The sequence below is a fragment of the Colias eurytheme genome, chromosome 9 (genome assembly GCF_061535395.1).
Source record: "Colias eurytheme isolate Ceu_HAF_F1 chromosome 9, ilColEury1 Martin Lab GWU primary, whole genome shotgun sequence".
NCBI lineage: Eukaryota > Metazoa > Arthropoda > Insecta > Lepidoptera > Pieridae > Colias > Colias eurytheme.
In genome coordinates this window covers 414,433-438,725 of record NC_142988.1, presented here as the reverse complement: position 1 = coordinate 438,725, position 24,293 = coordinate 414,433, and the positions used below count along the sequence as shown (strand labels likewise).

Below are 24,293 nucleotides of genomic sequence, written 5' to 3'. Positions count from 1 at the left end.
ATGTAATTTACTACTATACTAATGCTCTAATTTGTTTATAAATATTAAGTTTGATTCTGTCTATTTCACCTTTATCTATACTTATAATAAATCTGTAGAGAGGCCAATTCTGTACATGAAATATATTAAAAAAAAAACTATGAAGGGGTGATAAGGGATCGCTACTGATGCCAAAAATGCAATCAGTAAAATTTTTGTCTGTCTGTCTGTCTGTCTGTCTGTCTGTCTGTCTGTATATTCGTTATAGAAACAAAAACTACCCGACGGATTTTAACTAAATTTGGCACAATTATTCTTCATACTCCTGGGCAGGTTATAGTAAAAGAATCATGTAAATCGGTGTAGAAACACCAAAGTTATACATGAAATACGTTATAAGTCATCGCGCGTGAATACAGAATCATGCCATAAGGATTATTTTTGTGTATCAGTTGCCGCGTTCGACGCGCTGCGCGGCGGGAGCTATAAAATTAAAAAAGGCGGCGGGTCTGCACCCGTTTCGCGTTGTCACGGCATCACGTGTGAATGGCTGAACCGATTTCGATTATTCTTTTCTATTATATTCCTTGAAGTACGAGGATGGTTCTTATGTAGAGAAAACGTAAATATGTACCACGGGCGAAGCCGGGGCGGACCGCTAGTACAATGATAAAAATAAAAATATGAAATAATTTTGGTAACAATGTTCTGAGTTAGTAATAACCTTCACCTTTGTCACAAAGATAAGATAATCAACTATAAGGATTTTATTATGAGTGATGAATATGACATATCAATGTTTACATTTTGTACCAAATATATCGGAAATGATAGAGAACAGTTCTAGAATTTGACACCTATGTTTTTATTGTGTGAATATATTACTAGAATTCAAATAATAAGTCAAAATTGTAGTAGATTTATCTCAGTGGCTACTGAATAGAATACACTACTTACTACCAGGCAAATATCACTACTAATTAATATTATAAATGCAAAAGTAACTCTGTCTGTCTGTCTGTTACGCTTTCCCGCTTAAACCTTTCAACCAATTTTGATGAAATTAGGCACAGACAATCTTTAGACCCTGAAAAAGAACATAGGCGATAACCTATGATAAAAGATATTTTATCAAAACATCACGCGGGAGAAGCTGCGGTTGGAAGCTAGTGGGGGAATATTTAAATAGAAAAATAACTTGTACAAGGTGTGGAATAATAATTTAAATTACAGTTATTAGCAAAGTGACTTTCTCTCTATTGATTATCTATTGCAATCGGAAAAGTAAAAAACCAACAGGAATTATCTTTAGAATATCTACTGACCTGAATTCTTTGGAACACTAATAGGCTTACAATAATTATTCTATGTCAATGCTCTAATGGTCCACAGTTTTAACTGCATAGGTGACTAAGTATAAGCATTCTTGTATAGGCTAAAGTATTCACATTGTAGAAAAAATGCGCATGAAAGGCATAAGAACTCATTTTAAATAGTAGGATAAAGTACTATTTTTTGCAAGATTACGACCTGCGATTTTGCCCACTCTATTTATGAAAAAAATATAACTACATCTGAATCCGTTGTGTCGTTTAAAAGCAATCATAGGGTCAGACCGACAAACAGCCAGAAACAACTTTCATATTATGTAGTCGTAAATTTATATTTCACTATATTTTTAGTGGGATGGTGCAGTGGAAGCTACCATAGCACATGAACAAAAGGTATCAATCCTCGATGCGCTAGAAGCTCAGTGGCGGGCGGAACACGAGGCGAGTGACGCGGGATACTACGCAACGTCCTACTCATCATGGCTCAACTACGGAACTGGCTTGCTAGCCAATATTGTGGAGAATCTGCAGGTAAATATTTCAAAGGTCTGGGTCAAATATTTGTTGACCGAAAATATTCAATGGCGGGGTGCGATTTAAAACGTCTTTGGCCTTTTCTATGGCGAGATTTCATTATGCAACTAAATAAATACCTTTGATTTAAAGTAAATGTCATAATCGTTGTATTTTCGTATCTTCAAAATGTATTCACATCTTAGTTATAAAAATTCTAATAAACTAATAAAATTTCAAGTTGAAAATAAACGACGTGCACATCCGCTACGAGGACGCGCTGACGTGCGGCGGGCGCGCGTTCGCGTGCGGCTTCGCGGCCGAGTCGCTGGCGGCGGAGTCGTGCGACGCGGGCTGGCGGCGCGGCTTCACGCCGCTCGACGACCCCTGCTCCTTCAAGCTGCTCGAGCTCGTCAACCTGGCGGTCTACTGGGACCCCATGCCGGTGGCCGCTATGATGGCGGATTGCACTATGTCTGAACTTACGGTTAGTAGATTTTAGTACATTTTAGAATTGGTAGTAATGTAGAGATGTTCATTATTCGTTTAGTTTGTATAGTATACACTTAATTATATGAGAATATCATCAATAAAAATGGAAAATTGTATATTATTATATATTAAAATTGAATACTGAAAATGTAACTTTAATTTAATGTGTAATTTTAAGTTATAAAGAAAATACAAATTTTCTTGTTTCATTCATCCATTTATAAAATTGCAAAAAAGTTCAATTTATTATCTTACTAGCAATGCCCTGCGGTTTCACCCGCATAGATAACGATATCGTGACAGTGAAAAGTCTACTATAGGTATGGGTTTAATTTTTAATCACATGAAAATCACCTTCACCCCGTCCCGCACTACGCCTGCTCATTATACCTACTATTTTCTGTAGATTGACACTTTTAAAAATTCGTTATATCTTTTGAATGGAATATCCAATTTTTTTTATTTAAAAAGTATTTTGCTGGTATTGAAACTGTCTATAATAAAACATCATTTAATGGGATAAGGATTAATTTATGTGTATGGATAACATGGTTTGATTACTGTCGGCACTTCTATTTACTTTGAAAACGTAAAAAAGTTGTTGTAGTAACATAACTACTGAAGATGGACATATGGTATCGCGGACTGTCTTGTAGATATTGATCCATTCTATAATACCGTAGAACATTTTTTTGTTCTATCTTCAATAGATTCCGCAGCGCACGTGATGACAGCATTTTTATTGAGGAATTTTTTACACCTTGGGTTACATGATTGCATTTTTTTTTGAAAATGCAATACTTATAGCCTATGTTGCTCAGTGAAGATGCAGCTATCTAATGGTGAAAGAATTTTTGAAATCGGTCCAGTAGTTTATGCGTGAAAACCATACATACATACATACATACATACTTACATAATTACAAACTTTTCCTCTTTATAATATTAGTATAGATAAGCGAATTATATGATCTCTCTCAATGCAATGAACATCGACCTTCTTCTATTTATTCTATGTATTATATCTCCGTATGTGTGGTGCAGGAGCGCATGTGCAGCACGTGGGTGAGCGCGCACCAGTTCGTGGTGCGGCCGGCGGGCGGCTCGGCGCGCGTGCGCCGCGAGCGCTGCGAGCAGCCGCTAAGGGACCGCGCACGGCCGCGACTAGCGTGCCACTTGACATTGGATGCGGTGTTGTTGAGGCTTACATCGGTATGTAAAACTTATTTTTTCGTTCTAACAGTTAATAAAGTTATTTTTTTTTGCTGAATTTTCAAGTAAATTAAAAAAAAAAAATTATATTTTTTTTGTCGAATTTTAAATGTGATTTTCATTATATTATTTAATCCTGACGTTTCGAACACTTTCACACAGTCAAAGTATTTTATTCAATTTTTTGCATAAAACATGAAAGTTTAAAAACATTTCTTTTATTGAATACTGTTTCTTATAAAAATTGCAATTTCCAAGTGAGCAACAATTATGCGGTCTTAATTCATTTTATATACTATAAAATGTCTGTAAAATTACTAAACTTATTTTATCTGGTACTGGCACCCACACATTAACAATACGTGTGTACAGCGTCAGTACAGCGAGATGTGCGGGTGCGTGCGCGGGCTGGAGCGCGTGGCGCGGCTGCGCGAGGCGCGCGCGAGCCGCCCGCTCGTGCCGCTCGCGGCGCATGCAAGGCTGTGGTGGCTCTACGCGCTCAAAGCGCATCTGCCGCATCATACGTGTAAGAAATATCTATTTTTTGAAGAGAAAACTTCTTTAGCGGCGTTGAGCACTTTTTCTGTAATGGGTATAAAATCTTAAACTCGCGTCAGGCCACGTGACCTGATCGAAAAAGCGTAAGACAGATGGATATCAAACATGCTCAACGTTAATAATCAAGTTTTCACTTCTGCCGGCACTCCCGGAGTGCAACCCGTCTTTTTTTTTATATTGTTTTTTTGATTATAAAATTGGATTACGATTGTCGTGCACCTAAAAAAATGAACTTTATCTAGTGCCATATTTTTTAATTTAATAATTTTTCATATTTTGCTACGATTTTTGCGCACGTAACAAAGTTAACTTTATAATTTTATATTATACAGCATGACACCTTGAATTTATTGGTCCTTCGAGTCACATTTCCTTTTCCCTAATGTTTAAATTTGAAAATGTTTTAGGGATGGATCCCAAACCAACTTGGGAGTCGTGTTTAGAGCAAGCTCGTAAGACGCGGCGTTACGTGGAGATTTGCCTCAGTATATTGTGCAACCCGGCCGCCACGCTGCCGCCGGAGGATAAACAGGCCAAAGATGACTTTGAGTGGGCCAACCCGCTGTCCGTACTTAAATTATGCAGAGAGGTAATTTATTATCTTTAAAACTATTTTTAAAAGATAATCAAACAATGATGTAGAAAAAAAAATATTACATTTGAAATTGTATCTTCTTATGTTGTTACATATTTACTTTAAATTTTAACCCCTAGGTGGCGATACGCAAAGTGCCAATAACGGCCACAGTGCCAGAACAAGCCAGTTCAGGTCGATCAGTGCTAGTGCGCTGGTTTCCGCAATGGTGGGGCTGGTACGCAACACCCCCGGACCCCCCGCCCGACCCCGCCGCCAGCCCTCCGGACCCCGCAAACACCTCGGACCCCGCACCCGCGAGACTGGAACACGAGATCCTGGATGTTATAGCTGATTCACTGGATGATAATACGCTGCTGAGAAGAGACGCGCTTTTCGGTCTCTTCGAGTTCACTTTGAACACTGGCTCTTTCGATTTGTGCACAGAAGGCGACGATAGGTGCGTTTTTAAGTAAAATTTCATCAATTGTACTAGAAAGAAAGAAAGAAAGAAAGAAAAAACGTTTATTTAATGACACATAGCCTCACACGTACATAATGAAAAACAATTTATACAATACTTATATGCTACAATACTACTACAATAATTTATCCTAAAAATTTCTCTTTGTTTTGGATAAAACTTACAACAGATAAATGAAATTAACAAATTGGTCTTTTGAGCCGGATTTTTTGATTTTTCTCTTACAAATTAGTCCTTCGAGCTGGATGTAAATGACTTTGTTTCTTACTAAATGACATTTCAGTCCGGCGAATGGCTCAGCGAGTGAGAACGCAGGCGGCGGCGTGGAGCTGCAGTTCAGTTTTGTGCGCGTGCGCGTGGAGTCGCGGCCGCGCGCCGGCGCGCTATCGCTGCACGCGTCGCTCGGCGCCGTGTGCCTGCGCGACCGCATCAACCCGCGCACGCTCTTCCCCGTGCTCGTCGCGCCGCAGGTAACGCGAACACGACAAATATAAATTAAAAATAATAATAGTTTAAAAAACTAAAAAACACGCTTTTTATAGAAAACCGAACTAAAAAATAGAAAATTTTATCAAATTAGTGTATTGTCATCGGTCCTCAATAAATCTACAAAGTTTGAACGAAATCTGGCCGTTTAAAGTGGGTCAAAATCGCGCCCAAAGAAATCGGTTGCAAACAAACATACAGGTGAAGCTAATATAAAGCGTGTAAAAAGACGTGTGACACTCGGGACTGCCACGGTAAACCTATTGCATGCTATGCCTTCAAGCCACACCTCCGCGCCCGTCGGAGTGGGGAGCGTGAGGTTTTTCGTTACTAAATTTCTGGATTCGGTCCCCGCGCTCAAGGCCCGCGATAGAAGCTATGCAATAGCTTAAAAACAATTTAATTATGATCTATTTAAAAGGAATACTGATAGTATTTACAAATTAATTTTTATTGTATTATATGGACAAAACTTTTTCGTGTAAATGCTTAAAGCTACATATTATTACCACTTCATTAAAATTCACCAACTGACTTTTCTACCTATAACTCACCAGGGCATGATCCGCGAAGGCCTAAGTGCTATGAACCCGGCAGCGAGTGCTGCGTCGTGGTGGCGCACGCAGCAGGCGCCCGCGCACGTGACAAGTGACGACGAGCCGCTCTTCCAGTTCACGTACGAGAAGCGGCCCGTGGGACTCAATTGTGACCACAGGTGTGTCAATTTATAAGACTTTGCAATTTGTCTGACTGATTAAATATAACATTGTAATAGTTATCTTAATAACATATCAAAAAATCTGACATTTAAAAATAAATTAAGCTCATTTATTGGAGCTTTAAAGCGTCTGATAAAAGTTTTGGCTCAGGTGGCGCAGGTGTCACTGGTAGAGCTCCACAAACATTCAAATATTAAAAAGTGCACTAGACTGACTACTGTGAACCGAAACTTATATGCTTTAGAAAATAAGTTGTGTCTTACGGCTCTTGGACCAAAATGCACTCATTCTGTCTCTGGCAGTATGAATTAATTGTTAATTCTATCCACAATTTTTTAATGTTTTAATTTATATAAAAATAAAAAGCGATAAGCATCACACGCTAAAATAATTTTTTTTCTATTGTACGTGAATTTTCACTTGATCTGGTGGGGGATATGCGGAACTAAGAGGAATTTCATAAAAAACTGAAAAGAGCATCAAAATCGGTCTCATGACTCGTTTTAGCATTTTCCGATATTTCACATAATTTCGGATATCACTTACTACACCTAGTTGCAAAATTCACCCTGTATATTATGTTCTTATTAACTCAGGCCCCGGAATCACAGACACAATAGAAAATCAAATCTATTGTGTTGTGGACCGATCGGGCCGTTCGGGGCTCAATGGATTATGTATTGCTCCGCAGGTTGCGCGTAAAGTCCCGCTCGGTGGAGGTGGTGTGGTGCGTGGAGGCGGTGCGGTGGGCGCAGCGCTGGGCGGCGGCGGGCGGCGCGGGGCCGGGCCGCGCCATCGCGCACGTGCGGGACCACACACGGGCCACGCTGCGCACGCACTATGAGCGGCTGCTGCACGCACGGCGGACGCCGGTGTGTGATGGCTTTTGGGTTACAGAGTACAGACACCACCACTAAACATTTTTGAAAAATTCATTGCAAATTTTATCTTATTCAACCAAACATGTTTTCTTTTGAATTTGACATGAATGTCAAAAACCAACATTAGAAATGGACATTGATAAAAAAAATATTAAAATGTGGTAATTGTGTGTAATTGACTGAAATTTACTTAAACAGATTAACCTTCGGAATTGTGACAAAATAAGAAAAAAGATTCATATTTTTTTCTTATTACAGAATGACCGTCGCTCGTGGCAAGTGGAGCTGGACATATCGGCGCCGCAGATCCTGTTCGTGGAGGACCTGTGCGACCGCGACGCGTCCGTGCTGGTCGTGGACTTCGGCCGGCTGCGGCTCGCCAACGCCAACCTCGTGGAGGAGGAGCCCAAGCCGCTCTCCGTCGATGATGATGAAGGTATGGATAGGATGATGATATCGGCCTTTTGTAGTTTCCTTGTGTTATTGTTGTTTGCCTAAATAAAAAAAGAGCGTGTATGCCAAGCACACGCGTCAAAAGAGAACTTTCTTTCACAAAATTTAAAGATATCAAAATCGTCGCGATACTACATGACGTGTACATAATGTGGCGTGTTTCTGTTTGTGACGGTATTGCCAAGGTCACGCTTTAAAATTTTACTCTCAACGCGCACAAAGAAGTTTCACTTCAAAAAATTATTTTACATTAAGTTCTTTTTAAGTTCTTTTCGACTGAAATTTTATAAAGATCTTAACAAGAACCATATTTAGTCACTATAATTCACTTATGTTCATTTCTATATCTATACTTATGTAAAAACTATACGTGTTTGTTTGCAGAGACGTTCATGACCCCGTGCTCGACGCCGCCGGGCAGCCTGCTGTCGCCGGGCTCGCCGCCCGACGCGCCGCCCGCCCCGCGCCCGCTCGACCCCGCGCACCTGCACACCAGCCTCTACGATCGGTACGATACACACGCACACACGCACGCACGCATACTCGCACGTGAGCACATACACTCACTTACACTTACACAAGCGCATTCATACGCTCACATACACACACAAACACATATTTTATTTTTACATCGCAGCATGTCATAAAAAGTGTTTTATTGAAAGTTTTTTGACAGTCATTAGAAAATAATCCTTTTCTTTTTATGTCATGTTTTCCTGATTTGCAACAGGTACAAGATAGAGCTGAGCGATCTACAGCTGCTAGTGGGGCGCGCGCGCGACAACTGGAAATACGCACACACTAAAGCTACTTCCGCCTTGCATCTTCTTGACCGATTCAGTATTTCATTACAGGTAACAATTTAATCCGTCAGTCCTCGGATCACAGACACAATAGAAAATCTATTGTGTCTCGGCCCGATCGGGCCATTCGGTGGTCAATGGGTTAAAGAAATATAATAATTTTAAATACTAAACCAATTTGTTTGTTATTTTTTTGAATAAGGTTTCCCTTCTTAGTTCATTTCATCACAAAAATAACAGTTTTGCACACTTTGTTGTATTTTTTTTAACTTGCTGACTCGAAGGACTATATTAATTGCGCAATCATTTGTACGAAATTAAACTTTGAAACAAAATTTAACGTACATTTGTCTTTTTTAATTTTTTCCGACTCGAAGGACCAAATTTTTAAATACAATAATTTGTACAAAATACGACTTAAATTGTAAGTTTTATCCAACTACATTGTCCGTGTTAGTGTACTAACTGTGTGTGTGTTCAGGCGGAGCGGCGGGTGGTGCAGACGAGCGACCCGCAGTACCCGACGGCGGCGCTGTGCGGCTCGCTGCCCGCGCTCGTGGCGCACCTCTCCGAGCACAAGCTGGCCGCGCTGCGCCGAGTGCTGGCCGCGCACACAGCGCCCCGCCCCGCGCACGCACACCACCCACTGCCCAACTCGTAAGTGACAATATTAACCCATATTAATCCAAGTAAAGGGTAGAATGGTAATAATAACACCTTTATTAGTAATACAATATAAAATATTTCTCGCAAATATATATAACTAGATTTCCGCCCGCGTCTTCGCCCGCGTTTTCAAAGGAAAACCCGCATATAGAAATTTTCCTGACGTATAGAATTTTTCCGGACTTATAGAAAGTTTCCTGTCTTAAATTTCTTTCTTATGGTAATTTTCCTGGCGTATATAAATTTTCCTGGCTTTTAAACATTTTCCTGACTTATAGAAATTTTTCTGGCGTATAGAAATTTTCCGGACTTATAGAAATTTTCCTGACGTATAGAAATTTCCCTGAGTTATAGAAATTTTCCTGACGTATAGAAATTTTCCTGGCTTATAAACATTTTTCTGACTTATACAAATTTTTCTTATCTATAGGAATTTTCCTGCCGCATAGAAATTTTTCTGACAGAAATTTTCCTAACGTATAGAAATTTTCCTTGTTTATAGAAATTTTTCTGGTGTATAGAAATTTTCCTTTCTTATTGAAATTTTCCTTACTTATGGAAATTTTCCAGCTTATAGAAATTTTCCCGATTTATAGAAATTTTCCTAACGTATAGAAATTTCCCTGGCTTATAGAAATTTTCCTGAGGTATAGAAATTTTCCTGTCTTCAATTTTCCTTATGGAAATTTTCCTGGCGTATAGAAATTTTCCTGGATTATAAACATTTTTGCGGCAAAGAGAAATTTTCCTCACGTATAGAAATTTTCCTGACGTATAGAAATTTTCTTCACGTATGGAAAATTTCCTGTCTTTAATTTTCCTTTCTTATGGAAATTTTCCTGGCGTATAGAATTTTTTCTGGATTTTAAACATTTTTGCGGCAAAGAGAAATTTTCCTCACGTATAGAAATTTTCCTGGCGTATAGAAATTTTCCTGAAATTTTTCTGGCTTATAAACATTTTTCTGACTTATACAAATTTTCCTTATCTATATAAATTTTCCTGCTGTATAGAAATTTTTCTGACATAGAAATTTACCTAACGTATAGAAATTTTCCTTGTTTATAGAAATTTTTCCTTTCTTATGGAAATTTTCCAGCTTATAGAAATTTTCCCGACTTGTGGAAATGTTCCTGACTTATAGAAATTTTCCTGACGTATAGAAATTTCCCTGGCTTATAGAAATTTTCCTGACGTATAGAAATTTTCCTGACGTATAGAAATTTCCCTGGCTTATAGAAATTTTCCTGACGTATAGAAATTTTCCTGTCTTTAATTTTCCTTATGGAAATTTTCCTGGCGTATAGAAATTTTCCTGGATTATAAATATTTTTGCGGCAAAGAGAAATTTTCCTCACGTCTAGAAATTTTCCTGGCGTATAGAAATTTTCCTGACGTATAGAAATTTTCCTGTCTTCAATTTTCCTTTCTTATGGAAATTTTTCCTGGCGTATAGAAATTTTCCTGGATTATAAATATTTTTGCGGCAAAGAGAAATTTTCCTCACGTCTAGAAATTTTCCTGGCGTATAGAAATTTTCCTGACGTATAGAAATTTTCCTGTCTTCAATTTTCCTTTCTTATGGAAATTTTTCCTGGCGTATAGAAATTTTCCTGGATTATAATCATTTTTGCGGCAAAGAGAAATTTTCCTCTCTAGAAATTTTCCTGACTGTCACTGTCACTGTCAAAAGTTACCCATGGCCATGTCACATTAATACGAATAAACACAATTTCGCATTTATAATATTATTAGAGGTCCGCCCCGGCTTCGCCCGTGGTACATATTTCGCAGTAAAAGGTCCTTTCTCGGGTATCAAAATATCTCCATACCAAATTTCATGCAAATTGGTTCAGAAGTTTAGGCGTGATTGAGTAACAGACAGACAGACAGACAGAGTTACTTTCGCATTTATAATATTAGTATGGATTTGAATTTTGTTTGTATTATCGGACGTTCAAATATTGTAACTCTCGATTTTTCTAGTATAACGTTGGACACAAAGCGCACTAGCAGTAGTAAAACCGGCTCTTTTGTTGATACACTTCACATTCATTATTATAATGACTGATTAAGAAACCTAGGATCATTATTTTTTTTTTATATTATTTCCACCAGATCTCCCAACGAAGACGGCTCAGAAGACGACGAAGAAGAGGAAGAGAGCAGTATCAGCTCGGAGACGGAACGGTCGGAGTTTTCCACGCACAACAACGCCACGCTGCTCTTGCTGCAGTTTGCAATTGATCAGCTTTCTGTAGAGGTGACATTTTTGTATGATAGTGGTATTTTTTTAACCCACTTTTTAAGTTACATACTAACACTTTATATAATTATTTTTTTTCTGACACTGTCAAAAATTGTGTTTATTCATCTCGTAAATCGTTATTATGGAAAAAGGGCTTTATTTTTTTATTTAACCGATTTTTTACTCGGAGAATTATTTAAGTCAAAAATCAAATTCCAATTAAAAATTTATTTATTTTTTCACATTTTTTTTACATAATTTCACATTTATCACTATTATGGTTACTTTTCCAACTCTACTCGCATTACTGCCTGATTGCATCTTGTCCCGATACAGTTTACCCCGTGCCAACACTAGTCTCGCTTGCGTGTGCAGGTGCAGTCGCGCGGGCGCAGCATAGCGGAGGTGCAGGTGTGCGGCGTGCGTGCGGCCGTCAGCGCGCGGCCCTGCGACACGTCGCTGTCGCTGTCCGTGCACTCGCTGCTGCTGGTGGACGCGCTGCAGACCTACGGCCCGGACTTCGAGCTGCTGGTGGCCAGCCACAAACACGTGGGGTATGTGTGTTGAGTGCGACACGTCCCTCTCGCTGTCCGTGCACTCGCTGCTGCTGGTGGACGCGCTGCAGACCTACGGCCCGGACTTCGAGCTGCTGGTGGCCAGCCACAAACACGTGGGGTATGTGTGTTGAGTGCGACACGTCCCTCTCGCTGTCCGTGCACTCGCTGCTGCTGGTGGACGCGCTGCAGACCTACGGCCCGGACTTCGAGCTGCTGGTGGCCAGCCACAAACACGTGGGGTATGTGTTTTAGTTGTAGCTTAATGTTTGAACGCTGTTTCACCTTATTGGACGTGGTAGTGCATTGGATTTTGACAAAAAAAGTATTTTTCACATTTTTATTTTGTATCGATAGATCGCGGTATAATAAGTGGTTTTAATCGGAGAAAACAATTTTAATGTATTGTGATTGCCGTGTTAAACTTCAGAACAAGTTGTAGATTGACGTCATTATTTAACCTTTACCTTACCTACATTTCATGCCATAGACAAAAATAACATTAAAGAAGTTTTAACAATGATTGTTGCCAGCATGGACACAACATCGGGCAGTATCCGCGGGTCGGAGCCCACATCACCAACCTCACCCGCGTCGCCCGACTCCCGCGCTCCTCCCCCCGCGCCCTCACCACGGGATCTGCACAATGCGCTTCACTCGTTACACAGCTCATGTGAGTAGATAAGGATATACTTAATACATAGACAGAAAATATAGAATAAATCACATATAGAATAAATAATAGTTTAAAAAAACTAAAAAACACGCTTTTAGTTCGGTTTTCTATAAAACGCGTGTTTTTTATTTTTTTTTAACTATTATTTATTTTATCAAATTAGTGCATTGTCATCGATCCTAAATAAATCTACAAAGTTTGAACGAAATCTGGCCGTTCAAAGTGGGTCAAAATCGCGCCCAAAGAAGTCGGTTACAAACATACAGGTGAAGCTAATATTATAAAGCGTGTAAATAAAAAAGAAGCAATAAGTTACGAAGTTTAATGAAGTTGGGCTCGATCCCTAAAATCTGATATCATTTATTATAGGCAAATACAATTTTTGTTCTCTGTAGATATAACTCAACAATATAAATGTTAGTGAACTTAGCAGATCATTTTTAGCAGATCAAAAAAAAAATGTGAGTTCTTATCTGTTGTTGTAAATAAAAAACGGATTTACGAGTTATTAGAAACTGTTTTAATTAAATCAATCACAATTAGGTACAGTTACAGTCACGGACGACGCCAAAAGGAACAAGGAAGTTATCCACAGATTATAGCAATAAAATAATGACATTGACAATGCATCACAGATCTAGTACAATGCACAATGTATATGTAAGAAGGCTGCAATTTCAAATTTTAACACACCCACCAAATTAAAGCCTTCTTCAGTCTAAACTACAATTTACTTTACATATTCCTTTACATATAAACACAGATCAAAAACAAAAAATTATCAAAAATGACATACATAGTCATACACACAGTTTGTAACAGTGTACTGATACATTAATATGTATTACAACAAAACAAAAACATCAAAACAAAAATTACATCTTTAATTTTACACCCATTTTATCTCTTAAATATTGAAATCTCACTCGAGGAAGGGGTTTAGTAAATATATCTGCACACTGTTCATTAGTACATATATAGCTTAAATCTATTTCATTCTCTTGAAACTTTTCCTTTACAAATTTATACTTTACATCAATGTGCTTACACCGTTTATGAAAATCTACATTTTTAATTACTGATATTGCACTTTGATTATCTACATTTAAGCAAATTGAATCCTGATTATACGCACTAATATCACAAAGTAATCTTTTAATCCACAAAGCTTCTTTTGTGGCCGAACACGCAGCCATGAATTCTGCCTCTGTAGTGCTCAGTGCAATGCTCTGTTGCCGTTGACTCGACCAAGTGACAGCTGCACCGTTTTTTATGAAAACATACCCAGAAGTAGATCTTCTAGAGTCGGTGTCTGTGGCATAGTCTGAATCACTATACCCTTCTACTATATTATTGTCTGTTGAAGAATAATTTATACCATATTCTTTAGTTTCTTTTAAATATTTAAGTATCTTTTTAACAACAACCCAGTGAGTGTCATCATAGCAATCAAGATACCTACTAACTAAGCTGACTCCAAACATGATGTCAGGCCTACTTACAATAGCTAAGTGCATAAGAGAACCTACAGCCTCTCTATATGGTATTCTCTCTTCAAGTGTCACCTTTTTCTTTATTAGGGAAGTATGAGGATCAATAGGTATACTACATCCATTAGCATTGTTCATGTTAAATTTTATCAATAATTTTTCAATATATTTTGTTTGATGAATGAATAAGTGTCCTTTAGACCTCTCTATTTGCAAACCAACAAAATTTCTTGGCTCCATAGTTTTAACTTCAAAATTTTCTTTTAGCTGACTTATAACTTTATCAATTACAGATTTATCCTTTGATATTATTAATCCATCGTCAACATATAACAACAAATAAACTTTAATACCATTTACATGACCTGTATAGACACATTGATCTGAGTGACTGTTATTAAAACCAAAATTGTTCAGAACAGTTTTGAACTTAGAGTTCCAACACCTTGGAGCTTGTTTTAATCCATAAAGAGATTTTTTTAATTTACAAATATAGTTTGATGGAACATCTAATCCTTCAGGTGGATACATATATATATTTTCTGTTATGTCTCCATACAGAAAAGCAGTTTTAATATCAAACTGTATCATTTCAAGATTGTGTTGACATACTTCAGTTAGTATAATTCGGACTGAGTCATATCTCACCGTTGGAGAAAATGTTTCTGTATAATCAATTTGATAGCTTTGTGAACATCCCTTGGCACATAATCTAGATTTATAAATCATACCTGTTGGCTCATCTTTGATACGAAAGACCCACTTGCATCCAATAGTCTTGACATTTGGAGGCTTCTCTACCAACGTCCAGGTTTCATTTTGTTTGTGTGCCTTAAGCTCCTCCTGAATTGATTGTTTCCATTTGTCTCCATCCCGGCACGACACAGCTTCAGAGTATGTCTGCGGCACATCAGGTAATGTAACTCCATCTACGCAGAGGTAAGTATTATTATCTTTTATTAATCTTTTAGATCTTGTTGTTATGTTAATATTCGGTAGTAATTCAATTTTTCTTTCAGGTATGTACAGAGATATGTCATCATCATTGGAATGAAAAGAATCATCGCTATCTGTTGCGGAGGTTATATCTTTAGATTGGGAATTATCCAGTGAATTTTCATTCAACTCAGAATTTACATTTGTAGGCTTAACATTACATGTTGATTCTATATTTTCACTACTAGAAATTGGTACTACAACATTATTTTGTTTTATTGAATTTTCCAAAAAGACAACATCTTTACTTACAATTCCTTTCTTTGTTTCAGAATCTATGAATTTGTAGCCTTTTGTACCGTCGCTGTAACCAACAAATATCAATTTTCGTGACTTTACATCCAACTTACTTCTTTTTTCTTTAGGAATATGCACCATCGCAGGACATCCGAATATTCTCATGTGGCTCAAATTTGGCTTTTTTCCAGTCCATACTTCATATGGTGTTGCATCTGATAAACTGCGGGTGGGAGAGCGGTTCACTATGTAAGCTGCTGTAGTTACTGCTTCAGCCCAAAAATCTTTCTGTAAACCAGAGTTTAACAACATACATTTAGCACGCTCAATAAGTGTACGGTTCATTCGTTCGCTTAATCCGTTTTGTTCGGGTGAGTATGGATTTGATGTCTGGTGCAAAATTCCATGCTTTTTCAGGTAAGTCTCAAAAATATTATTTTTATATTCAGTTCCATTGTCAGATCTAAGAATTTTTATTTTTTTATTCAATTCATTTTCCACTCTATTTTTATATTCAACAAATTTTTCAAATACTTCACTTTTGTTTTTTATAGGATATATGCATACTCGGCGAGAAAAGTCATCAATAAAGGTTACAAAATACCTTGCTCCTCCTATTGATGTCTGCTGCATCGGTCCACACACATCACTGTGGATAAGTTCTAGCAAGCTGGTTGCTCGGGAACCTTCAGCAGGGAACGGTTTTCTCGTTTGCTTGCCTTCAAGACAGGTAACACAGATGGAATTTTCCATACCTGTCGACAAGTTGACTCCTTCTGTACAGAGAGGTACCTTATTAAGACTTGTGAAATTTAAATGACCCATCCTTTGGTGCCACAGATAAGTATCATCATCAGCCTTGGCCATCATGACTTGCATTTCTTGAAAAGTGTTTAACAGATATGTTGCATTCATTAATCTAGCATGTGCTACTAATTTGTTACTAGCATTGTAAATTTTACAGCCAGATTCATTAAATATTACATTGCATCCACTTTGAATTATTTTGCTGACTGATAATAAATTAGTTTTCAATTCTGGTACAAATAAAACATTCCTCACCTGTATTGAATCGGTGCTGCCATCATGTGCCTTTACCTTAATATATACATTCCCGCAGCATTCAACTTTTAATTCTTTGTTGTTAGCAATCCTTATGCTCGGTACAGGTGAAACGGTGATGTCAGTGAGCCAGTCCCGGTGCATAGTCATATGCATGGATGCTCCTGAGTCAACATGCCAAGAATTAGAGTCATTTGCTGTGGATGCTGAAAAAGCTGCAACATAACCTGTGTCTTTATCTGTTTTTTTACTGGTTGTCTTCTTATGCCAACAATTTTTGCTGAGATGTCCGTACTTATTACAATAAAAACATCTAGGGCCTTTCTTATCACTTTTGGGCAAGTATTTTTTTGTGTTTGTATAAAGTGCAGTAGTGTCTGACATTTTCACTTCCTGTAGTAATTTATTTTTTACTAAGTCAGCACTAATTTTCATACCGGAACTTTCTAAGCTTTTTACATCCTTTTTCATAGCCTTTGGATCATTACAATCGGGTTCCCTCGTAAGACAGTCATCTAACTCCTCGTGTTGCAGATACGCTCTGACGGCGAAACTCCAGTTGGACCAGTTGTCTCGTCCCGTGAGTTTTGGGATCGACATAATTGTATTGTTACTGTTCATCTTGAATTTTGAAAAGCAACAGAAAGATCGCGAGCCGGTAACTGATGTGAGGTTATGCACGCGGTACTTTGTCGGACTAAGTATTATTCAACAATCGACTGTAATCTGTACTACGGCAGGTTGGCCTGGGCCCATAACCTGTTGTTGTAAATAAAAAACGGATTTACGAGTTATTAGAAACTGTTTTAATTAAATCAATCACAATTAGGTACAGTTACAGTCACGGACGACGCCAAAAGGAACAAGGAAGTTATCCACAGATTATAGCAATAAAATAATGACATTGACAATGCATCACAGATCTAGTACAATGCACAATGTATATGTAAGAAGGCTGCAATTTCAAATTTTAACATTATCGCGTGCAGTTGAGTTCTACAGTTCCTGATACTTTTTAGAAATAGTTCTGGCGTTTTAACCTTAACAAACGACATTTGAAAAAACCCGACCTGGACCCGGCTTAACGTGATGACGTGATGCTACGACGTGATGCTACGACGTGATGCTACGGCGTGGTGCTACACTGTGATTTATTTATTTATTTATTATGCCGTAGCATCATGCCGTAGCATCACGCCGTAGCATCACGCCGTAGTATCATGCCGTAGCATCATGCCGTAGCATCATCCCGTAGCATCATGCCGTAGCATCACGCCGTAGCATTACGCCGTAGCATCACGCCGTATCATCATGCCGTAGCATCATGCCGTAGCATCACGCCGTAGCATCATGCCGTAGCATCATGCCGTAGCAGCATGCCGTAGCATCATGGCGTAGCATCACGCCGTAGCATCACAGCGTAACATCACGCCGTAACACATGCCGTAGCATCACGCCGTAACACATGCCGTAGCATTACGCCGTAGCATCACGCCGTAGCATCACAGCGTAGCATCACGCCGTAGCATCACGTCGTAGCATCACGTCGGAGCATCACGTCGTAGCATTACGTCATCACGTTAAGCCGGGTCCAGGTCGGGTTTTTTCAAATGTCGTTTGTTAAGGTAAAAACGCCAGAACTATTTCTAAAAAGTATCAGGAACTGTAGAACTCAACTGCACGCGATAAGAACTCACATTTTTTTTGATCTGCTAAAAATGATCTGCTACGGGAAGTTGGCAGATCATTTTTTCAAATGTCGTTTTTTAAGGTAAAAACGCCAGAACTATTTCTAAAAAGTATCAGGAACTGTAGAACTCAACTGCACGCGATAAGAACTCACATTTTTTTTTGATCTGCTAAAAATGATCTGCTAAGTTCACTAACATACAATATAAACGTTACATTTGATGATTTGTTCTATCAGACATTCCTGACGCTGGAAGAACGAGTCCGACTCAAACTTGGATGGCAGGAGCCAGCATGAACTCGAGTTACGGGACTGCTGGGGCCACAGGACCACGGGGCACGAGCTGGGGCAACGGCTGGGGCTCAGACGGGGCCGCATGGGGCACACCCGGGCTTGTTGACTCGGAAGCGCTCATAGCAGTTGAACTGTGTATAGTGAAAGGCGATGGAACTTCGGAGGAATTGAGAATAGCTAATATCCTCTTCAATAATTTGGATGTTATAGGTAATTAACAAATCATAATATTAACTTAAGTATTAGTTACTTGTTTTTTCATTTTTAAATGTTATTTTTGTAAGCTTGTTGTTAAATTTATTAAGTGATTTATTGTATTTATTTATATCTTCAATAATAATAAATCTGTCTCGAAGGACCACAAGATTATCGAATGACACAAATTTACATGTTTCCATTTGCAGCGAACCAAGAGACGATAGTGGAGCTGATCGGGTTCGCACACCGCGTGGTGGGCGCGGGCGCGGCGCGCGGCCCCGCTCCGCCCGCACACAGCTCGCCGCTCGCGCCACCCGCCGCGGATGAGCCCAAGGTGACTGACACACACACACACATCTCATACGTACATAGTAGAATAATGGATACAAAACTTTACGGAGTTAGATATCTACATTGATCAGAAGATAGTTTGAAATCTGTCGTTGTTTGCACATCACACTGAAATGTTTTACGTGAAGTTACGACAATTTTTTGTTTATTTTATTCAATGGTTTGGTTTCCTTTAAATCAGGTAAAAATTTCATGGAATGTTCTTATAACCACAAATAGTACTCTAATCTCTATTCATTATTGCTTATCACATAATACTTCTTATGCCATCGAACTGACTAATTTCCGATATCAATTAGCACTTCAATATCCATAAATCAACAGTTGTGTATGTGTTCAGGTGGGCGTGCGTTCGGAGATAACGTTCGACTTCCACCGGCTGGGCGTGCTGCTGCTGCGTGCGGGCGTGCGGGAGGGTGCACTTGTTGCTAACAAGATCGCTACCGCCACGCTGGGTGACGCGCGCATACAGGCCACGCTCAGTATGTTGATGTTCATTATTGTATGAAGCACTGCAACACTTACACTTTGGCATTTACACTTTGACACTTAAACTTTAACACTAAAGTTTTCTAAAGTTGTTTGCAATGGTTTTGTGCAATTAAAACTGTGTGTGAAAATGTGGATGTTTTATATTAGAATTGAAATTCGTTAAAGTAAGATTTTTTAAGATACTCGAATAAAATTAGTTCTGTTAAAAAAAATTGGTTGTTTGTAAAGTAGGTTTACGATCGAGATGTTTACGTGATAACGTCTTATTGGTGGCAGCGCTCGAGATGAGACGGGAGATCGTTCCGTCTTTCTCTCGTTATACCTGCGATCGCGCTCGTGAGGTTTTGGTGTGACACAAATTTCTGAACATGTCACCCGACTAAAACGATTTTAAAAACGTTATCACGTTAAAAAAATTGTTACATCAAAAATGTATATTTATAATGCGTTCCAAAGTTACTATCAAGCCATAAAGTTAAACTTTACATAAAACTGATTGTATTTTCATGAACACAGACGGTTCGAGCGTTGAAGTGAGCGGCTCACTTGGCGGCGTACAAGTGGTGTCCGTATCGGAGAACGCAGGACTACATTCCCGCATTCTATCGGCGGGTCGTGCCCCTCCTGCCCCATTAGCCCCACTAGCTCCATTGGCCCCACTCGCCCCAAGGCCCCCGGACACACAGACTAGTGATGAAAAAGCGCTATTCTTTACGATATCGAGGAATGTACAACCGCCTAATGAAGATGAAATGCCAGGTAGGTGTTTGGATTAAACGTGAATTTAAATTGAGGACAGTTTTAAAATTCATAATTCGCTGTGTAAAGTATGAATAACAAAACTATGGCAAATATTATATTTTAAGAAAATTGAACAGAATTACAATTAAATAGATAAATAATTATGTGAATATTATAGATCGCTTTGTGAGGTAAAAGAAGAATGTAAACAGTGTACCCGTAAAATATTATGTGATCATATTCTTTCACTTCAATTTTAGTGGTGGAAGTGAAAGTGCAAGTGCAAGTGGCAAGTGTGTGGTACACGCACTCGGGCCCACTGTTACGAGAACTGCAGAGCTGCCTCACAGAGTTTAAGCAGTATTTGGCAAACCTTGCGCGGTCTATACGCGCGGCCGCTGCTGACATGGCTATTGGCTTGGTGCATCCCAGGTATTTTGCTTTATTTTTTGCCACAAATACAGTTTGTTAGTCCCACTTTTGAATAAAAATGTATGTATTAGATTATCAGAATTTTTTACGATCTGTACATATGTTGTTGCTTGTTGTTATGTTCTGTTTATCTGTCAGTTAAAATTGATGAAAAAATAATTATAGAATATTTACAACAAAAGTGCGAAATAGCGACAGTATAAACAAATTTGGCCTTTAATTATGTTTAAATCTAATTATTATTTTTTTTAATTTAGAACGGACAGCTTATACGCAAATCCAAAACTGTCGCAGTCTACGGAAGGCGTGTCCCCGCGGCGGCGGACCACGAGCTTGGGCAACTCTTTAGATGAGCCCGATAGAGATCCTCACCAATTGATCTTGAGGTATAAAAATGTGTGCGTGTACTAGTGTACACACGTAAGAAGTGAAACTTCTTTATGACCTTAAAAATGTCACGAGTATGTTGTAACGCAAAAATGTCACTCGTACGGCGTAACGCAAAAATGTCATGCGTATGGCGTAACGCAAAAATGTTACACTAAATTTTTGTCCAACCCCGATAAAGAAGTTTCACTTCAAACAATTTGTTTTGAAATAAAAAGTTAGTTTTGACTAACCAAAACGTTTTATCTACTTTTAGAGATTTATTTAAATTAATAATTGTTTGTAAAAAAAAAAATTTTTTTTCGAATTTTTTCACTTTTTCAGATTCAGATTTTTCTTGCCAGATTTTTTTTGAGATTTCACTTGTGTTAATGTTGTAACGTATGTATTGCAGCGTGAGCGTGGAGCTGGAGTCGCCGGTGGTGGTGGTGCCGTGCGCGGCGCAGAGCGCGAGCGTGTTCGTGGCGCACCTGGGCCGCATGAGCCTCGCCAACCGGCCCGGCGCGCCCGCACGCTCGCTCTACCGCGTGCGCGTGCGCGACATCTGCCTCGTGTCCGTGAGTGTCTGTGTAGTGTGGGCGTGTTCGTGGCGCCGGGGGGACGGTGCCGTGCGTGGCGAGAGAGAGAGAGAGAGAAAACCAATAGTATTTCTGTCTAACTCTATTAACATAATTAACTGTCATATCATGCTGTTATTCTCCTTTTAATCCAAGCTCTCTTACTCTGTCTATATTTCTTGTAAACAAAAAAATATTTTTTTCTCAAAATCAAAATCTTTTTTTCTGCCCCACCAGCTAGACGTAACGGAGCGTCTGCAGCAGCAGCAGCAGCAGCCGCTGAGCGTGCAGGCGCTGTACGACGTGGCGGGCGGCCGGCCCGTGCTGCACGACACCGCGCTGCACCTCGCTGTCGCGCTGCAGGACGGCGACCAGCAGCCGCAGGTACCGTAGCTTCTGCAGCAGCAGCAGCAGAAAAGTGTTCATGTGAAAAGTCATACTAGACTTGTAATTACAAACAAATTGCCTCAATTTTTGTTAGTACCGCGTATAATAGTGCTTGTTAATTTGACATATACATTTTTAACTTATTTTATCGTTTCACTTTAATTTTGTGCCATTCCAGTGCCAAGTGGAGGGCAAAGTAGTGGGCGGGTTGCACGTGACTGCAAGCCGCGAGCAGTACGAGCAGCTGCTGGAAACAGTGCGCTGGGTGACCGGGGATGCGCCCGCGCACCCGCCCGCACCGCCGCCACAGGATGACCCGCTCGGTGATCAGGTCTGTAGTTATGTATGTAGTAAATTATAGTGAGGAGTGGTAGTAGTGCAAGATTTGTCTTCCAAGAAATTTTGATTTACCGAAGGCGTTTAACGAGTAACGCTAGCGTAGCCTTGCTTTACATATAAAGCTTGTGAAAATCAAGAAAAAGTAATCAATAAGTATTTTTGTGATTTTTTCTAAAGCTTTCGATTGTGTCGAACACAAAACATTATTAAGAAAAATAATTTTAATTGAATCACGAATAATGCTAAAATATGTAACTTCCTCTAACTTATCTTACCTAAATCAAAATCTTAAATCAAATAGATTTTATTGGTAGGCCTAACCTCACCCGGCACAGTTATGTAAATACAAGGTTCTGCTCTAGGTCCGTTTTTGTTTTAAATGTAACTATGTTAAAGGTTAAATTACCATTTATATTTATCAGACTTGTGAGTATTATATCATTAAGATTATTGTACACAAAAACGATATATTTCGGTGGTAAACATTTTAAACATTTATGGTTAAAATGTTTAATTCCCAAATCAACAACATGACAATCATCAGGCAGCCAGTGTGTGAATATAAAGAACTTCTCGAAAGAACAGATATCTCGGAGCGGTGTCACTTGAAAACAATGAGAATTATTACACATGCATAAAATTTTGCGTGAAATTTTCCACATAATAAAGTTGACGTTCTTTGATGGAAGCCATAATTCGGATTAACAGCATTTGGGCAATTAAAGTGAAACCAAGGTTTAATAATAAGTTATGCTACGTGTACAGACGAGCACATTAGCGGAGGGCGCGGTGCCCACGCTGCGGCTGGACCCGGCGGTGCGCGCCGCCGTGCTGGCCGTGCCGCCGCCCGCGCCCGCGCCGCTACCCAAACCCACCTTTACTTCCACTGTCGGTGAGATATCATCATTTATTGATGCTTTTGTTTTTATTAAAGAGGATTTTTACACTCAAGGTTCAAGCGTTTCATAAATACAGGTTAAAGTGTAAGTGTAATGTTAAGCGCGTCGAGAGTAAAATTTAAAGGTCGCGTCATAGCAATACCGTCAAGTCATGGAGTAAGGTCGATAAATGTACACGTAGGTTTCAGGCGTTTCATAAATACATGCTGACGTGTTTTAACAGTGACATTCGAATTGCCCAACTTTACGGTGGAGTTACGCGCCGACCTGGGTGCGGGCGAGCGCAGCCTTGTAGCGCTCACCTTCAGAGAATTCTCGCTGAAGCACTCGCACTTACACCCGCATGAGACTACGCTGCAGGTAACAATTAAACACTAGCCATTTTAAATTTAAAATTTGTAAACTGCTACTATTATTAAAAATAATCCAAGCTGTTATGGAAAATTTAGCTAATTTAAATAATTGATTCAAAAGATTTGGGTTGATAATATATTATTTCCTTGTTTTCTGTTTTTAGTTTCTTGTTTTTAGTATTGCATGATTATTATTACTTATTATAGTTGTTGTAATGCACCATTAAATAATTACGATACGTCACCAGGTGTCGCTGTACTCGATCACGATGGAGGACCTAACAAAAGACCCGGACTCGCGGCACCGCATGCTGATGGTATCCCACTCCCCGCCGGTGCCCCCAAAGGCAGTTTTCGTCTCCAAGTCTTGCCCCGACTTCTCGTGGCACGCGAGTACTGCCCCCGTGCTGCCCCCAACACCCCTCGTACGCAGGCCCTCGCTGCCCTCGGGGCTTAATGCTACAGAGAATAAGCCGGAGAAAGAGGTTTGTGTTGTATGACAAATTGATGTATCAGTTAAAACTATGGTTGTTAAATAAAGGAGCTGTGATGCGCTAGCAATGAAATTAATGAACACGAATGATATTTATATCATCATCAGGCATCTGTACAACCCGTATTTTTAACGTTTCAACTATTTATACAAATTGATGAGTAAAAATTTTATAAATTGTTAACCAGTCAAAATTGTCTGTAGAATGCGACCCTGTTTTTTTAAATGATCATTTTATTCATTTTATATAAATAAAGACTAACAAG

At 39.1% G+C, this 24,293-nt stretch overlaps 1 protein-coding gene across 1 annotated transcript in view; it reads left to right on the top strand.

Moving 5' to 3' along the window:
• Vps13D (vacuolar protein sorting 13D) overlaps positions 1 to 24,293 on the top strand; it is a 79,605-nt gene that overhangs the window by 1,006 nt on the left and 54,306 nt on the right. The window contains exons 3-30 of the mRNA XM_090105105.1: positions 1,662 to 1,841; positions 2,065 to 2,310; positions 3,360 to 3,527; positions 3,900 to 4,053; positions 4,493 to 4,674; positions 4,800 to 5,119; positions 5,427 to 5,613; positions 6,187 to 6,344; positions 7,040 to 7,220; positions 7,488 to 7,665; positions 8,067 to 8,190; positions 8,413 to 8,536; positions 8,967 to 9,142; positions 11,270 to 11,414; positions 11,775 to 11,953; positions 12,487 to 12,626; positions 18,342 to 18,608; positions 18,803 to 18,930; positions 19,288 to 19,429; positions 19,956 to 20,198; positions 20,441 to 20,612; positions 20,870 to 20,998; positions 21,394 to 21,556; positions 21,794 to 21,940; positions 22,122 to 22,274; positions 23,048 to 23,174; positions 23,405 to 23,541; positions 23,783 to 24,019. Of these exons, the coding sequence (XP_089961231.1) occupies positions 1,662 to 1,841; positions 2,065 to 2,310; positions 3,360 to 3,527; positions 3,900 to 4,053; positions 4,493 to 4,674; positions 4,800 to 5,119; positions 5,427 to 5,613; positions 6,187 to 6,344; positions 7,040 to 7,220; positions 7,488 to 7,665; positions 8,067 to 8,190; positions 8,413 to 8,536; positions 8,967 to 9,142; positions 11,270 to 11,414; positions 11,775 to 11,953; positions 12,487 to 12,626; positions 18,342 to 18,608; positions 18,803 to 18,930; positions 19,288 to 19,429; positions 19,956 to 20,198; positions 20,441 to 20,612; positions 20,870 to 20,998; positions 21,394 to 21,556; positions 21,794 to 21,940; positions 22,122 to 22,274; positions 23,048 to 23,174; positions 23,405 to 23,541; positions 23,783 to 24,019 (4,887 nt within the window). The remainder of the gene's footprint in view (positions 1 to 1,661; positions 1,842 to 2,064; positions 2,311 to 3,359; positions 3,528 to 3,899; positions 4,054 to 4,492; positions 4,675 to 4,799; positions 5,120 to 5,426; positions 5,614 to 6,186; positions 6,345 to 7,039; positions 7,221 to 7,487; positions 7,666 to 8,066; positions 8,191 to 8,412; positions 8,537 to 8,966; positions 9,143 to 11,269; positions 11,415 to 11,774; positions 11,954 to 12,486; positions 12,627 to 18,341; positions 18,609 to 18,802; positions 18,931 to 19,287; positions 19,430 to 19,955; positions 20,199 to 20,440; positions 20,613 to 20,869; positions 20,999 to 21,393; positions 21,557 to 21,793; positions 21,941 to 22,121; positions 22,275 to 23,047; positions 23,175 to 23,404; positions 23,542 to 23,782; positions 24,020 to 24,293) is intronic.